This window comes from Belonocnema kinseyi, chromosome 5 (genome assembly GCF_010883055.1).
Source record: "Belonocnema kinseyi isolate 2016_QV_RU_SX_M_011 chromosome 5, B_treatae_v1, whole genome shotgun sequence".
NCBI classification, from domain to species: Eukaryota; Metazoa; Arthropoda; class Insecta; order Hymenoptera; family Cynipidae; genus Belonocnema; species Belonocnema kinseyi.
Genome location: NC_046661.1, coordinates 7148182 through 7166819, shown reverse-complemented (window position 1 = coordinate 7166819; position 18638 = coordinate 7148182). Strand labels below are relative to the sequence as shown.

At 36.6% G+C, this 18638-nt stretch overlaps 1 protein-coding gene across 1 annotated transcript in view; it reads right to left on the bottom strand.

Annotated features, from left to right (window-relative positions):
* Positions 1-671: 671 nt before the first annotated feature.
* The window catches only part of LOC117172902 (protein unc-79 homolog), a 1455529-nt gene continuing 1437562 nt past the window's right edge, over positions 672-18638 (bottom strand). The window contains exons 30-31 of the mRNA XM_033361197.1: positions 14812-15037; positions 672-878 (exon numbers count right to left, since the gene is read on the bottom strand). Coding sequence (XP_033217088.1) covers positions 672-878; positions 14812-15037 — 433 coding nt within the window. The remainder of the gene's footprint in view (positions 879-14811; positions 15038-18638) is intronic.

The following is an 18638-nucleotide window of genomic DNA, read 5'->3' as shown; positions in this document are numbered from 1 at the left end:
TTATCTGGTAAGAAATTGGAATGGAAAAAATATTTTATGTAAAAAATTGCTTAAAGACTAATCCTTTTAGTTTCATAAACATATCTACTAACCAAATGCATAATTTAGGCATTTGTCGGGAGAAAAATTCGTTTTTTTTCTAGGTCAATTTTTTAAAATTAGAAAAATTCATCATTTTTCTTTAAATTTTAGGATTTTTTAACAAATTTAATATGCAAATGCATTATGTGGGCATTTGCCAACGGAAAAACATTAACAAACAACATTAAACACACAACATTGATAAAAACGAGTGTTTCCGTCGACAAATGCCCAAATAATGCATTTTTTTATTAAACTTGTTAAAAAAATCATAAAATTTATGAACTAATTATGAATGTTGCTGAAGTTAACATGATTATTAAATAACATGTATCTCACTTAGCTACATCGCTGCTATTATTGTCGATTATACACATTTTACAAAACTACATTGTAACGCTGTTTCAGTTCGATCACGTAACACTGTAACAAAATTGTTATAACCCGTGCGTGTAAGCAAATAAAACGTTTTTTTATGGAAATGATACATCTTTATTCTGTGAGAAAAGTAACTTAAAGTTGTTACCTTTCAATTATATAACCAGTAGTGACTGAACGATAAGCAGAGAATTATCATTGTATACTAGTTATTACCTTTGAATCTGCAGTCTTTCGTTTTCAACGTCTATCCTATTTAGAAACTTATTGCATTTAATGTTCATCACAGCCTCAGTTTCAAAACACTTCAGTTTCATTTGTCTTAAGGTAGGTAATTCTGTCTGACTAGATATAGCCACATCTGTAAACGTATGATCTTCGGTAACTTTTAGTCCTTCATCGGTTGAAAAAACGCATGCCTATAAAAAAGGTGCACAAATAAACATGGTTGTATATTGGTTTGATCCAAGCATTAATAAGTATTCGTTTATCTTCCTAAATTATCCACAATTCTGTCATAATTAGGGCAAAATATAGATTTCAGTTTAACTGTCAAAGATATGTTTTAAGGCATTTGATGATTAAAGTTTCCTTGGAGAAAGATAAATCAAGGGAAGACCAAATTTCGTAAAGCGGATTATATTTCTCCCTCGCCCAGCGAGGTCAAAGTCTAGAATTTGGTACCATTTTTTGTGTGGGCCAAGAAATAATGGCAAATTTTGTTTAGCATGGTCTTCTAAGTACAAAATTTATATCAAAGAATGATTCAAAAATATAAATATTTTTAGATTCAATAATTTTTTTTAGAAAGCGGGAATTAGTTTTTTTTTATTTTGTTATTTTCACATTTTTAAAATTAAAATGTAGTAATTGAACTTTATTAAGCTGAAATTGAAGGAAAACATACCCAATATTTAGATAATCTAAAGTATTCCAGATGTAAATAACGTTTGAAAAATTAAAAATCATGACCATTGCCAATCAATATGCGATACAAGATTCCAGAAGGTCAAATAAAAAAAAGGGACATCGTACACAAGTACGATGCACCTTTGTTTTTATTTGTCAATACTGTATTATATAAACCCTTGAACGGCCCCAGAATCCTCTGTCATCGTCAGCCGCTAGTCTCATTATGATGTTAGTTCACGTCACTCTTACAATTTGAAATTGTATTATTGATTTCTCTATAATTGTATTTTGATTTCTCTATAGTCAAACTGAAGGGCCTGTGACAAAGCCACCGAACGCGTCCACGGGTTGCGGGTAGAGGATGCTTGTACCAAGGGTTTCTGCTGAATATAGATAAAGAAATTAATAGGTAGTCCAGGGGTGGTTCTGAAGGAATTAATCCCCAAGCGGAGGTGTAAAACCAAGCCGAAAGCTGAATGACACCTGGGTGAGGTGTCTCGAACTGTGAATCCAGGATGTCGTTCGACCTCTCAGGGTACGCAGCCTTATCCTTACATGCGGGGCTCTACAAGGATTCTAGACCCTTTGCCTAGCTTCTCGTGGGAACAACAATGATAAACCCGAACAAAGTTGTAGTAAGCGCGGTTATAATCAATCGAACGTTCAAGGCTCCCGACAATGGGTCGGCCAGCAAAACCGATCACTCTAGAGTTGGGGGAGCCAATAAAGATGGAGTAAATACGATGGGTCGGCGGAATCTTAGGGCTTTTAGGTGACCGGAACAACTCCATTACGACTTGCTAGAGCGCTACGATACTAGTGTGGCCCCTGAACGAGTAAGTTACATGGCATGACTGCATGTTCTGTGATGAGAAAAACACCCAGAGCTATCACACTTTTCGGATCAATGTCTTGCAAAACCATGCTAATTTACTCCAAAAAGGGTCTATGTACGCGGAGCATCTGCTCTACCACAGCCAGAACGAGTCGGCAACAGAAAAAGAGAGGGGCACTAAGACAAACCGCGCCCAGATATCCTATAGGCAAAAAGCGGTGCTTCATGAACCGGAGAAGCATCAAAATCCATGTTTCGCTCAAGTCTAAAGATCTTGCTGAAATAGATAACGAGCTTCGTGGAAATTTTTCCCATGAATCCGACCTTTAGACCTATAGATGTGTGTATTGGACTACATAAAGTCTGGCAGGAATTTTACCGCCTAGGTTTGAAAGGTCGCTCGTAAACTCCGGATCCGTTATCACACACTTAAGAATCAAAGCTGCTGACCATCAGGCAGCATATTATTGACAAAGTACGGATACTATCTGACGCTAAGACAAGTCAAGAGCGGAAAGGGAGGTCGGTCCGAGAAAACCAACAGATTCTCCCTAACTCATGTAGGATCTTCCAAGACCCTCCAGTAACTATCGAGCACGCGCCCAAACCAGAGAAGGTCGAAACTTGGCATAGAGAAGACCACGAAGTTCAGCCTGAGGAGGAATGCCCACCCATCGCTACCAAGAAGGTAAAAAAGGTAATAAGAGGTATGGAGAACTATTACGCTCCAGGGCCAGAGAGTATCAAGACTTACTGGTGGAAGAAGTTTCCTTCAACCCATGATCATCTGGACCATATGTTCTCCTCATATTTAATGTCGGAAGAGCTAATTGCGGAATAGTTGGTGGAAGAGCGCACAGTACTCCTGTCGAAAATGGGCACCTTAGCTGACCCCAAGAATTACATGCCAATCACTTGTTTGAGCACACTGTATTAGATCTTCACAGCTATCCTAAGTAATAGGATTGTTTAGACAATCAAACCTGTTTAGCAAGCGATGCATGAACTAATGCGTAAAGAACCTACATCAAAAGGCACAATGCGGCTTAACGAACCCTTTATTATTATCCCCGTCACACATACGACATAAACCTTAATAGCGCTCCGCTTACTACTCCTAAGAAAGGAGATTCTGTTGCACACCCAACAATATGCTAAAACACTTGTGGGAAAAATGCAGCAGGTATCGTCCTTGGTTCCCTCCGTGTCCTCAGGGTGCACAAGATTTTTGCGGATGGTTGTATTGATTCTCTCATAGTCTATCTCGCAGTCGTCAGACATGGTTATTGCTGAAATTTCACCGCGATTTTGCTGGGGTCAGTGTTGCGTACGAGATAAAAAATTTTAATATTTAGCACCATTGAAAGGACTCTTACTATTATAATGTACCGGAGGGTGAAGCTGCCAAATTAACGCTGTTAATTTGTTTAAGTTTGTTACCTTATTATTTCAAAATACCTCTTGTTCTGCTGCCCTCCTACCGTTGAATCTCATGATGAAAAGGATTTTCTTTTGAATAATTAATGCATGGATTCCAGTTTAATTTATTTTATTTTCCTTTTAAAACAAAATAAAAGGTACAATTCCAAATAAATGAAGAAAAAGAAACGTAATTTTCATAATCGACTTACCCTAACTTATACCTAACGCCACATTTCATTCGTCAGAGAGAAGTAAGGAGCGGGCAAGGATTACCTTCTTCGCTTTTGGGATAGAAGGTAACGTTTCGGGTTAGCACCTTTCCCTGGATCATAGCACTTTCTTGAGAACAGCATTGGGCCGGATTCGCCGTCTCTATTTCTGGTTGAACTAAGTTGACTTGCATAATCGCCATATCCTTCACAGTAGGAAACTGTTTCTGCTTTTTTTTAAATTTAAATGGCTATACGTCGGTACTTCTATTTCTCATTTCAATAAGCGTTCGGTCTTCCATCGACTAAAGATGCGTAAGTTTTTTACGTTTGTTCGTATGGCTGTCTGGGTGCGTCAATTAAATTGTTAAATTAGGTCCAATGATGCCGTCTTTCGATGCCGTCCCGGTTCGTCCGAATTGGCTAGAAACGTGGGTCTGTTGGTACCGTTTGAAGGTGACTTTCTTTGATATTTGCACAAAACACGAGATCAGGTCGGTAGTATCGTTTGAAAACGTCGTTCCTACCCAATGACTAACTTTGATTCTGAATGACGTGCAGCCCATCTCAGTTACGCGCTGAGTAGTAAAAAACTGCCATGAGAATTTTTAGTATGAGCGACTCGAAGGTACCAAAGCATAGGTCAGGTAGAGCATTTTTACAAGCATTGCTAATTTTGATGCAGTTTGATTCAGTTAATAATTTTAAAAATATTTCGTAGTGATAAGAAATTACCACTCAGGCAACAGTGAGTCAGATATTATTATGAAGGATCAATTATTAGCGGTGTGATGAGCTGTCAAAATCAATCGTTTGTGTACGTAAGAAGGACTTAGAGACAAGGAAATGCACACATACCGCGAGCGAATCGTTAGGTGTAGTGGTGCATAGATACAAGCGTCAAACGGTGTCTGTATGAGTATTCTCCTTGCAATGATTCGTATCGACACTTTTGTACATTAGTGTGAAAACACTTATTTTTATCTTTCTCATGAGCACTCACTAATCGCTTCACATGGACAGAAGCGTTTGAGCCAGTGGTTCAACTTTTGGACAGGGGCATCCCCGATACTTTTAATGTAGTATCTGCTTCTTTAGGAACCCGATGGACGATTTCCTTGGAGAGGGTCTGATTTGAATTCGTGTCAGTGGCTCTTGGAGTTATTTTTGGTAATTCTAACTCATTCACGTGTTGTTCTCCGAGTTCAGTTTCTTCGAAATTTTGAGTTTTTCGTTTAATGTCACTAATACTGAACCTTCTAGGTCGCTTCTCTCTAATAAAAGCGACACAGGCTAATATTAATATTGAGATTTGGGAAGAAAAAAATAGGTTACGTTCGGCAGATTAATTCTACTAACTGCTCTCTGTCGAGAGAGTAAGTCCATTTGCTATAGTCGTTATTTTAATCCAGTATGTATCCCTCTGGTATGAAATCTTGATATCGCAGATTTTAAACGTCTCTTGCGTAGGGTAGAGCAGCAGGTCACTTACGCAAGTTTTCCTGGACGGCGTCTCGTGGATGATATGATTTATCTTGCAAAGATGATATTGCTGAAGGTACTTACATTCCGAGTTTTGATCTTCAGTCATTAGGACGTATGTACCTTAAGGATCCATTCCTCACTATGATCTTTGATGTGGATAACTGTGCCAATTCTTCACTACTTCCTTTTGGTCCTCGAATAGGACACATGAGTTTGGAAGCATGGTCTTGTATATCTCGATAAACAACCTCTAGTTGTTTGGTGGTTAGCTGTGAGGGATGGAGATTTCCTCTTTTAGCATCGTGTAGGGCCCCTAGGAGTTGATCGGCTGATCTTGAGTAGCCATCCAATCCGGCTTGCATATGTCTTAACAGTTGATCCAGGGATCGATTTGTTTGAGGACGATACCTGGAAGTCGATAATTGCTTTACGTTGACATTTTTTTCCATTTTCCTCATCATTTTACTCATCACTCAGGATGCACTTCGGGGCACTGTACTGAGAGAAGTGGTGAGTAGCGACTGCATGTGCGATTGTGGTAGTTTTCACATCTGGAATGGGTACAGCTATGCAATACTTACTGAAGGTGTTCTGCATAGTTAGTATATGCCGGTTCCTATTCGGGGTTGTATGGAGTTTTCCTACAGTGTCAAGTGACACTTTGTCAAATACGCCTAATGGTGTATCAGTAATCACCATTGGTTCATGAATACGGGCTCACATGTGCTTATTCTCCAAACAGCCAGGACAACTTCGTATGTAGCTATTTATTTGGTCCCGCTGGCCGGGTCATGTGAATCGTTCGCGAACACTCCTAAACGTTTTTTTACGCCCTTGTGCCCTCCTATTAGACCCTGCTCACATTCCTTTACTATTTCTTGTTTTACATTACCAATGCAGAAACTAGGGGTTAAATTATACCGCATTTTATCTTAGAGCAGCGAACCAAGCAAGTCTCCTGAATTTGCTCTACGTCATGTTTGTTGTTTATCGTTTTCTAGAGCAAAGCGAAGGTTCCTTGGTCCAGCAATCACGTCCTTCCAGTCGAGTTTATCGAAATGTCTCGTTTATACAACGATAGAATATGTCTTACATCGACCGTTAGGAGGGACCAGGACTTGTGCCTTCTGAGGTCGGCTTTCCCAAAGGTCTTGTATATCAAGACGCTCAGTAGCTTCCAGGAGCTTGGCGATCCTATTCGTAGGTTCGCAGTCTGCTGAATTAAAATGAGCGTAATTGTCGCGGCGACAATTTTACATTTTTGTATTTGTAACATTTTTTCGTTCTAGGGTGTAGGTGGATCTATATAGGGTACCTCAAGGTTTAGTCTTTAACTGGTGAGGGCAATTTTATCTCTTGGACAGGTTTAGAACATTGTAATCTTCATGAGTGAAAATCTTCTTTTCCTCCTATTAGACTATTGAGCTCTTCATCTTCACTGTCTGGTTTCGCGAAGGATGTAGACTGGGCTACTGGTACTACGGATGACAAGGGGATTGTAAATAGTGTCTTCATCATTCTCTTATTCAGAAACATAAGTGCAAGGAATCTGAATAACGGTATCAATACCTTCATTATCCCAGAACCAGAATTGATGCTCTGCAAGATGTTCATCAAACTTGTTTCCTGATTTTCCAAATCTTTTGGATTAAGTCCGTGGATATCCTCGACATCGCTATCTTCGCTGTCCACCTAAGGTGGGCTGATCTCCACTATGAACTTTTGCTGAGATGTAGAGTTTTTATGATGAAAAATTAAATTTCCTATTTGGAAGGTGCTGTTTTTTTGTAGGTAATCTTCCTCTGTTCCTTTTTTGTCAGTTTACCCACTTTTGCATTTTCATATGTACATTGGTGACTAGGAACATAGTTCAATGGACATAGGACAACGGGCTTTCGTGCCGCAGTTTCCCAGCCGTTTTCTTCCCATTTAGGCATCCACACGGTTACGCTGACGATGAGAAACTTGGAATCTGTATTCTAAGCTGTTAGATTCCTACGCTGATGGCCCTCTGAGCTGCTACAGTCACCGCTTCGATTTCTGCCGCATTGTGTATTTGGCGTCTTGCAACTGCTTGTGAGACATTCAGAGGATGATTTTTGCCAAACCATACGCCAATTCCAACTCGAGGATTACCTCTCGAATCAGAAATGCTTGCTCCAGCGATGTGTATATCAACATAGGGATCGCATAAGGAAGGTATCCATAGAGCCTTTAGGGGTAGGCGTGGGGAGTGCGCTTTGAGAAAGGGCAGTGCCTTTGGAGGTTAATTGCGCAAGTTCTACATCTGACCGGACGCTGCGACTTCTTCTCAAGACGGGGGCATCAGAATCTTTATTATCCACGTTCTCAGATGATGATTCGGATGAGGAGTACTCCTCACGGGGGGAGGAAGTCTTTACCGTTTTGCGTCGACGGTTGCGACTTTGTAGCCTTGATGCAATTGTTATCCCATTCATATTGGGTGCTTCTAAACTGCTGTAGTTGAGTTCACGGGTGGTTTGGACAGAGTAACCGGTTTCGTTTTACTAGGTTTGAACTCGCTAGACCTCACGATGATAGGTTTTTTTCTGAGTTGCCCCGAGGGGTTGTGAACCCTTTCGCCCGGTTAGATGTAATTTTCTCAGACTGGGTATTTTCGTTTTTCCTTCAACTATTGATGAACGAGTTTGTATAGGTAATACTCGAGTGCAGTTTTCTTTAAGCACATAATCGTCAGCCGAAAGGCTTATTTTTTTGACAAGCATGCAGTATTTAATTTTTGCGATCTTCATCTAATTCTGACACACTTGGCACTGGATTGTAAGACAGGGCCTCGACCTAGCGATTTAATTTTTGTTTCTTGTATTCAAAGGTGAAACCGTAGTTGTTTAATTTCATTTGCCATTTAAGAAGTCTGGCGCTCGGGTCTTTAACATAAAGCATCCAATAAACAGGCTGATGAACACATGCTAATACGAGTTTCCTTCCGTAATTATAGGCCCGGAAATTTGATACTCCATATAGTACCAAAAGACACTCCTTTTCCTCCTTTTCATAGCTAATTTCACAAGCGCTCATTGTCTTTGAGTAATAAGTGATAGGCATGTCCATGCTGTCCATTTCTCGTGATAGAATGCTTCCCACAATATACTGTCAGGCATATATGGTGAGTTTAAATTTCTTTTTAAAATATGGATTTTGGGAGATAGCCTGTCGACAAAGGTAATTTCGAATTTTATTGTACAGCTCTTACCTTACAGGGAGTATGGAAATCTTCAATCGCTCTTATCTTGGAGGGGTTAGGTTTGAGATCATTTCGTCTAATTGTGTTATTTAGATGTGCCACTTCTTTTCGCAAGATGTCGCATTTATTTGACTGCAACTTCAAGTTTGCTGGCCGTAAACGTGTGAAAAGACGTTTGACGTATGTGCGGTGTTCCTCAAGCGTTTGTGAAAAGAGCACTACGTCGTCAAGATATATGAAGGCTGTTAAAACTTTTGCTATTTCATAGAAAATTGACTTTTTTGTTTAAATTTTATATGTTAGTGTTGAAAAGAGAAGTAAAGTCTTTTCTAGATGAAAATTGAACTTTTTGGTATGGCTAGGTCACCAAGAAATATAACAGGGTCAGCCGAAAAGAAAATATAGACACACATTCAAAAATTGTACAGAGAGAATTGAATTTATTCATATTAAAGTTCGGTGGAGTGTGAGGTACTCCTGAAATGATTTCAGTTTGATCAATATTCATTTTAACTAATACATGCTTAACAGAGTCAATATTCGTAGAGGGACAAACACATCCTAAACTTTAAATAGTGGTCGGTGGCACCCCACTACCACAACGATTATCACTTTTTTTTTTAAATTGCGCTCGCCACGTAAAACATCAAAAGTACGAGCTCTAGAGATCGATGAAGTTAATTCAGTTTGAAAAATGTAAAAAAACATTAGGTCTGGGGACCACACAGATCAGGGGTAATAATCAGATAAAAGCAACAGACTTTATTGCAATAATGTGCAAAATATTTCGGCAATTAAGTAATTATAATTAAAATTAATTATTAAATAATAATTAAATAATAAATAAAATAAAAAAATTAATTTAAAATAAAATAAAAAATAAATAATTAAATAATAATTAAAAATTAAATAATTATAATAATTATAATAATTATAGTAAACGGCACATTTCTGCTATAAAAATGTTGTTTTTCAAGGAGAATTTTTGTTGAAAGTGTGATATTTTCATCTAATGAATAGAACATTTAGTGTATAGAACTGGTCCCTTATGTTTCAAATGCAAATTATTAACAATTCGAGAAGCCAGTGACCCCGCCGCTATATTTGACTAAAATTTCGAAAGACTTTGTGGGTCGAGAATTGAGTTTCCCGAATATTCTGTCGATTTAAGGTGAGAATTATGGTTTTATAATATTTTGTCTATTTGATTTAAGAATTATGTTTTTGAAATATTTTTAATCAAATTATAAATCTTTTGGATTTTTTTTGATAATTTTTCTATAAATGTTTCGCAAAATCCTGTTAATTTAATTTGAGTAATTTTGAGACTTAGATTGATAAATTTTAAAACAAAATTAGTGTTGATAAAGTTAGACGAGCTAAGTCGATTCACTTCTTTAACTGGAATGATGAACCAAATTGATCATTTAAATGTTTGGATATGGAAATTTGTCGTTGAGTATAGAACATTACTAATTCATTTAAATTATGCTCTGAACAATTTTGAGATTATGCTTGTTTCATTAATATATTTTTCAAATCTAGGGCATTGTCTATAATAAGTTTTGAATCTAGTTACAGATTTTGAGTTTAGGACATTATTATGTAAGCCATTAAAATTAAGCCTTGACCAGTTTTGAGTTTATTATTCATCCATTCTTAGGTTTCTGAAATCGACGTTGTAACATGTGTTGAGTTGCGAATCTACTCAAAGAGATTAATGTAAAGTCATAATAAAGTTTCTTTATTTAGGCTATGTGAAGATCCTATAGGGAGAGTTGAGACACGTTTCCCCCTCCAATAGTGGCCACTGTACTGGAATTTCGACATTTTCATCGGGCGCGAAAAGTTTGAACAGTTTTATTTTTTTTTAATTCTTTTTTTATGCAATTTTAAAGTACATTTGTTTCAAAGTGAATATTACTTTTCCATAACCTTAACAACTAACCTCCCTAATAATTTATCACGTTCTTGTTCGAGTTCTGTCTCTATTATGTACTAAATCCTCTTAAACATAAAATGGTGAGCTGAAAATAGCGATAACTCGTTCCAAATCAAAATTCATAAAAGTTAAACTAGTTCCGGTACAGCGGTGCCAATCAGATTTAGAGTACCCCGTGCCTCAACTCTACCTTGAGGATCTCTAAGGCTAGTTTGATTTAAAAAATTTTAGGATTTGATTTTCGTGCTTTTAAGATTTTTTTTAGAGATTACCTATCACGGAATTCTGAGCAATGAAGCATAGATTTTCGGATTTTTTTTTTAATTTTTAAGTATGCGGTTGGGATTCATGATTGTGTTTTAGATGAGTTGACAACACGGTTATTAGAGATTCGTAAGATTCAAGATTTATAAATACTACATTTTTTTCGAGGTTTGCATTATGCAAAAAAGCCACAACGTTAGAAATTGTTAGGTCAAGCTTCTTACTAATGTTGGAAAGATTAAGTATTGAATACATTATAAGTTTAATTTGTTAGCAATTTGCTATTATTACTTTTCTGAGTCCAAGATTCTTTTTTATTTGCGAAACACGGCCAACTACAGAGTGTGAGCTGAATGTGCTAAAAACAGTACACTGCGATATGTATTTTTTATATTTATAGAGCTAACACGAATTAAACAGGATTGAAAGTACATTTTTCTCAACAAAACAATCCATTGTTTCTGGTAGAAAACCCTCATCACGACAAATAGGACACATTATGAATCTATTTCCTGCTCCAGAAATTTTAATCAAATCTTCTTGATTGTCTCCAACTTCTTGCACTCAGTGACAATAATAGTCATAATATCTGTATACCTTCTTCCGAATGAGTTGCACGCAGCCGGATTGCTTCGTATGATTCTTTTCGCACCGTGATTTACCCGTACGGAATATTTGACATCCTCTTTCTCTTCAACACTAAATTTGTTTAAGAAAATTTCATAACATTCCGTCCACATAGTCGCCTTTTATTTTTGTGTGCAAATCTTATGCAGTAAGATATTTTTCCGTGTGAAATTCATGCATTTTTCTTCAAATTACACCTTGTCAAAATTTGTCTCTCTCAATCGCGGGACTATTCCTTTTTTATAGGGTTCAAAAAACTCGCTGGTGTTCTTTTTCACCGCGTTCCTAATACAATGAACAGTACTGACAATGTCTGCAAGTATTGCGCTGTTCTATTATTAAATTTTTCTATGTCGTTACGTCTTCCTTCATCTTTTTTGGATTTAAATTAGTGTCTTGCTCGAAAAATTGCTCGCAAAATCATGATTTTTGCTTCAATTCCTTAAACTGATGTATTCGGGTTTCTCGAAAAATCATTCTCCTTTGCCAGTGTTGTAGTCTTCCGTTTTACTGTGGGAGCAGATCCTTCGCTAACACATTTGTTGTCACTTGCACTTGTCACGGTCATTTTACATTCTTAAAGCATCAGTCATCGCACATTTTTTACACTTTATTATTATAATCAGTGTAAAATAAATTTCGCTTCACATTTGAAAAATATTAATAAAACTCCTTTTTCTGCCATGAGATCTTTAATTGATTGAGAGTTGCACCAGCGAAATTGTTTCAGCATCCAAGCAATAATCAGCCTAGTTATTATGGACATAAGTTACAATTTTCTTTTAAACAGCATAATTACATCGTATATTTTTTACAAGAGCAGCCGTATTGAAAACAAGCGGGATAATGATCAAACCAGTCAATATAGTCTGAAATTTTATAATTATAAATTATACCGACACCAAAGCCGGAGTTAGCGGAAGATGAGTCCGAATATTTATAAGGCTTTAAGCCGTGACCCTGGGATTTTGAAATCAACATGGGGTCGTAAATGAGAAAAGGTCGGTTTTCAACAGAATTATTCTAGATTATTACGCCATCTGGCGGAAATACTTACGTATTTTTTATGGCCAATCTTAATCTGTAATAATCATATGCTTTGATCCATGGATATTCGGCTTTGGTGTTGATGTTTCGCCGGTATTAAACCGCAATTTCTAATGCTTAGGGTTATCATAGCGAATCCACTTCAGATGAAAAGTGACAATAAGATGCAGAAACCATTACTGATTTTACCGTTGGAGTAGCTTTTTACATGTGAAAAATCTCCTTTCCAGATCTCTTGGCTTGAGTTCTCTTCTCCGTATCAAAATCGCCACTTTAAAATTTTCAGAAACAGTATTCACACGTTTTAACTGATGAAGTATAATCCTCGGAAGTTTCCAAACGCAATCAATGACTTTCAGCGCCACTTTTCTTCGAAATGAAAAAGAAAAGTAAAACTTTTTGCAAATGCTGCTTTGTTGGTACATAAGCCAAAATATATGTAAAAAGGGGTAGCAGCCACCGCATGCCCGCACAGGGAGCAACTGCCATCTATGAAAATAATTCTGGCTTTCAGTAGAACCGCGGTTAATTCTTACCCATGGTCGCGTTTCACGACCGTAAGATGTATAACGACTGAGCAGGAAGAATTCACAGACACAGGTAGTGGAAATTCTCGTGTGGCTTGAGGACCCGAAGTGACCCAAGGATGAGGGCTTCCTGTATTTATCGCAAGTGCCTTGGCATGTTTCTGGCTACTGGGTATGGCTCTCAGATTTAAAACCAGTAATTTTCAAGCACTACAGAGATCACAGATCACGAGGGAAATTACTTTAGTCTAACATGTTAGTTATAGTCACTACAACTCCCATGTAAAGCCTTGATAACTACCCTACTTTTCCTCCTTCTCAGCAATGATATTCTAGTCAGCTGGAGCCAAGAATTCAGTCATGAATACAGTTCGTTTCTTGGAGGTTATGTAGAACAAAGTCTGGCCTCGAGTCTGCAGTCGTTCTGTAGAGATACGAAGTTCCCGCGTGTGTAAGATATCTAGGTAGTATGTTTTCGAGGTACTCAGAATGTGTATGATACATTCTACATTTATTGCTAGAAACTTGTTAACATAAAAAGCAGTCACGTGATACTAGGTGGAAATGGTACAGTCCTGACATGCGAAAATGAAACCCTCCGTACCTAAATTAATTCCTGTTGATCTGAAGAAAGCCATTCTAGTTAGCACAGTTTTTCATGAGGACGACTACGGGATTTATTCGGGAGTGTGTGCCATTCTGCAACGATGCTGCATTGTTCGTACATCTTTTGCCATACATATTCAATAGTCCGAATAACCCTAGAACTTAGAATACCTATGAATATCTGATACAGCATGTTTAGACAAGTCACTGACCTGTAATTCCCAGGCTCAGACAAGATGCTCATATTCGTTAGGAGCACCGTAGATCCTTTCAACAACTATTCCGGAAAAGGCTCTTACGACATTAGGCATAAGAGGAGAATGCGGATTAAATGCTGGTGGGTTGAAGAAAACTTCTTCGAGCAAAATATCTTGATGACATCTAGTTCCTAAACGAAATAGTTTTTCATGCCTTTTAATACTCTTTTACCTTCTCGGTAGTAATAGTTGAAATGGTCGCACATATGATAGTAACTGGTGGGTCTTGGAAGACTCGATATGGTTCAAAGAAAAATAATTCATTTTATTTATCTAACCTCTCTCCCTCTCTGGGCTAGACTTTATCTAGCATCAGATAGTATCCGTATTTTCTCAACAAAATGCTTGGCATGTTTTTGCAAAAGTTGATCCGGAAAACTGTGAGAGCTCAGGATGTTTCTCGCATTACATAGTATGCCTTCGCCGGCCCATTATACTGACTCTGTCTTGATTATCTTTTCTAATTCTGGGATAGTCGTCTTTGTTGTACGACACATTATCGGAAGCCGTGCGTGCTTCATTGTTTAGAACTGCCTACACAACTATGTTTGGTGTTATCATTGTTATTCCCTCTACCAGGTGGGGAAAGGGTTTTGTTTAACTTTTCTCGACATTTGAGCACGACTGCTTAATAATTATTTTAAGCGAATTCAGCAGAAACGCTCCGTACAGAGACCCTCTAAGCGTAACCTGAGGACGAATCCGGTGGCTTTCTCTTATGATCTGCAGTTCCATACCAAAGGAACCGAAAAAATATATACATATGTCATTTTCATATTGGTGATCTTTAATACTTAACCACATTAGTAAGATTTAGGCTGAATAATTTTAAAGCATAACATGGCCATAGGAAAGCGTAAGTGCAAATGAGACCGCTCGAAGATTGTACATAAACGTCTTTGCACTCTTAAATATTACTGGTATGAATTTAGTCTTACCGAATGAGCTATAATTTATAAAAATAATAACTTAACTCTTGTACCTATTCCTTACCTTCTGTGCATTGTATCCTCGGTTAGTAAGGCGTAAAGCGTATTCTGTTTCCTTAGTATTTTCAACGTTAAACTTCAACGCCGAAGATTTCTCTTTAAAAGTTGCTACGATTTGTTCCACTTCTGTTAAAGAACCACAGCTGCTGTCGTACAATATACTATCAGATTTAATGCTTTCAGGTATTGCAGCCAACTCAGACTCCGTATCATCCGCATTGAATGAAAAACTTAAAAAGAAAGAGATTATTGATTTATAAGTATGAATTTATTGAGAACAAAGTGTTTACATCAAATTATCTAGTTTGGACAGTAGTAAATTGACATTCCTGTTAATAAAATCAGAAACCTATATCTACGGTAATAGGAATACGTATAGTAAGTATATATAAACGTATATTCACTTATTATAGAGGGCACGAGTTTCGTTTTCATGAATGGCTATGACGTCATCTAGCTCGACCTGGCGAAAGTTTTGGAGAAAACAATTTTGCATCCATACGAGTATATTTAATTTGAAAATCTATATTAAAATTATTTAATTTTAGTTCAAATAGATCTGTAAAGAATGGAAATAAAGCCCGACTGAATCAGATATAACTGAAGGTCGGTGAATTGTTTATATTTCTTGGTGCATAAATATAGCAGCCAGCGAGTAAATTTTTTCACACGTTAAATAATACAATGCAATAATACTCTCCATAGTCAGGATTAAGAATGCTTGAAGCTTGTATCAAATAATAACAAGCGTTTAAAAAAAAAATTAATTTCGAACAATGTTGATAAATTTGCACGTGTGACACGCGTACGTGAAGAAACACTACGCATTTCCTATTAGAAAAAAGACGTTTTTGCAAATTTCTTCAGAATCCTCAATATAAGCTGTACCGAGTTAAATCTCAACATTTTGCTTCACAATAAGCCATAAAGTTTGAAAGTCGCAGTTTTTAAAAAAAATTTATAATTCTTGTTTAATTTTCAATAAGAGCGAGGTAGTAATTAATGTTAACAAAAATAATGGTATAAAAAATTTATTATTATTGTTGGTAATATTCTCTCTAAATAATGTTAGAAATTGCGTTTCTTTCTAAATTTTAAAACTATTTGTCCATTCATCGGTTGGAGTGAGTTAATATTTATTTTAATTTAGAAAAAATAATGGTTTTAACGAATTTTTATTGTTTATAGCTATCTTATTCTTTAAATTGCTATATGGTTGCGATTTTTTCTAAAATATTTTTAATTCTTGTGCAGTTTTAATTATAGAGAAGTCATAATTAATTAAAGTTAACAAATATAAGTGTTTAGACCATTTGCTTCCATTGTCAATAATATTCTGTTTTTTAAGGTAAAAAGTTTCGATTTTCATGAAAATCGTGGTCTTTGACCATCACAAATACGTAGACAATATACATTAATAAACTTATTATTTGATAAATCCAAGCAGAGATTGAAGGGCAGAAACAGTCGATTACAACTATAAGATAAGCATTAAAACGATATTTTAAGGATAACAGTGACATGTCCAGATCTGGTACTCGATTAAAAGTATTCCAAGACGCAGAATTTTAGACATAAATAAAGTGAGTTTGTGGAGTCCTTGCAGAGGTTTAGAGTTAGGAATGTATAATCAGTATTGTCCACTGTATGTGACAGTTGGAGGCTGCTGAGAAATGTAAGATCTGAAATTCGCAAACGCGGAAATAGTAGCCAAAATCGATGGATCATACATAAATTTAACTTATAAATACGAATACAAGAGAAAAACTTCTTAAATTGGAAAACACAATTAAACTTAACATTACTATAAGGCTTAGCTGCTAAAGATTTTAATTTCTGTAAGCAGCGTACGGGACATCTCTGGTCTTCCATTTCCAACAGCCTCTCCAGCCAACTTACAGCTTGCTTAAATATTTAAAAAGCCAATTGTAGTCTGTCAGTTTCAAGTCGCAAATGCGCGAATTTGGTGTATAAGATTGAAGGTTTAAGAACCTTTTGAAGAACATCAATTGAACCTTTTGTATTGTTTCGATATATCTTAAACACTCGACTGCGATAGCATACTACAATAAACTGAGTGTGAGACACCGAGAAAACATGACTTTAGTAGACCAGGCATCAGATTTCGCAGAATTAAGATTTCTTAGAACATCACCTATAGCAACATTTGTCGAATTTATTTTCTTAGTAGGCTCTTTAAGGAAAAGACACGAACTTGAGAAAATAGTCCCTTAGTAGAGATACTCCTCCACTTCGTTCCTCATGTATTCTTCTAAGTGAAAGATAACCAAGAGAACAAAAAGAGGAGCGATGATCTTGCCCTATAGAACTCCTAGAGTAACCGTGATCGACGTCGCACAGTGGGACGAAATCACGACTCTGGACAAATAGATTTTCCGACTACAGTTTTCAAACGATTCAAACGGTTTATTCAATCAAAGCTGATGAAAATCCGCATGATCTTATCAAAGCATATATTCAAATTGAGGCTCTATTTTTTATTGCTTGACAAAAATGAAAAAAAAAATTGTTTTGACTTTTGAAGAGTACCATTTTCAAGAGAATACTCAGATGCATTCCCAAATACTGAGAATGAGTAGAGGAACTATCCTGTACAATTTTCCAGTACCGCAGGTTGAATACTCTTGTATCTTGCAATAACGCTAAGGCGTTCTGCAGAGCAGTGCACAGATTTAAAACAAAGGCTTCTTCACTTAGCGGTATCAGTGAACAGAATTGTGTTGGGGTTAAGCGGTGTATGAAATTACATCATTTACTAATTATATCATCTTTGAAGAGAAAGTGAAGGACAGCTTGGTTTTTTTGTAAAAGTAATAAGGCACCCGGCGAGGGTGGCACCCTGAATGATTTTTATAAATATCAGATAACTGGATTTCTTATCTGGTTAGCCTTTTTAACGGAACTTGGGAATAAGAAGACGTTCCTTCTGACTGGTTCAACTTCCAAACCTTTATGCTTTTTAAAAAAGATAATAGAGATAGTCTACTTAACTACAGAAAAATTGATTTGATAACTTCTATTGCAAAAATGTTCACCCGAATTTTGTCCTCAAATCTAATCCGAAGAGCTAAACCAGAAAAATGCCTGTCAAAAATCTGAGGGTTTCAGAGCTGCACGGTTGTGGAGATCACATTTTCGCTCTGAATGAATTAATATAAATCCATATTGTTATTCCGAAACATAAGGTCTTTACGTTTTTCATCGGTTTCAAAAAAGCATTTCCTTAAGTTAACCACTCGCTTCTTTGGCAATAATTGCTCAGGAAGGCACTGAGTACATAAACCTTAATAATGATAAAAAGTTTGAATAATAAATAATTATTGATGGAGGTTTTTTGACCAGGGAAATTAATTAATAGTCTTAGAAGTTAATTTTGTTTGTCTACTTGGTCTAAATCAATACCTGTGTCTAGTAGGACTAGGTCAGGTTCTACGACATACAGTGGGACGAACATGACGACTCTGGACAAATTCATTTTACGACTACAGTTTTCATCCGATTCAAACGGTTTAAAAAAAATTAAATCTGATGAAAATCCGCACGATCTTATCAGATCATATATTCAAATTTAGGCTCTATTTTTTCTTATTTTTTGACAAAAATGAATTTTTTTTTAATTTTAAAGAGTACCATTTCCAAGAGAATACTCAGATTCATTCGAAATTTCCAAAATGAGTCGAGGAACTATCCAGTACAATGTTCCAGTACCGTAGGATACAGTCTGTCAAGTTAAAGCGTGGGTGGCTTTACTCGCAGTCGGTAAGGTGTATCGACATGATTTTGGTGTCAAAATATTAAGAAGAGCTCCCT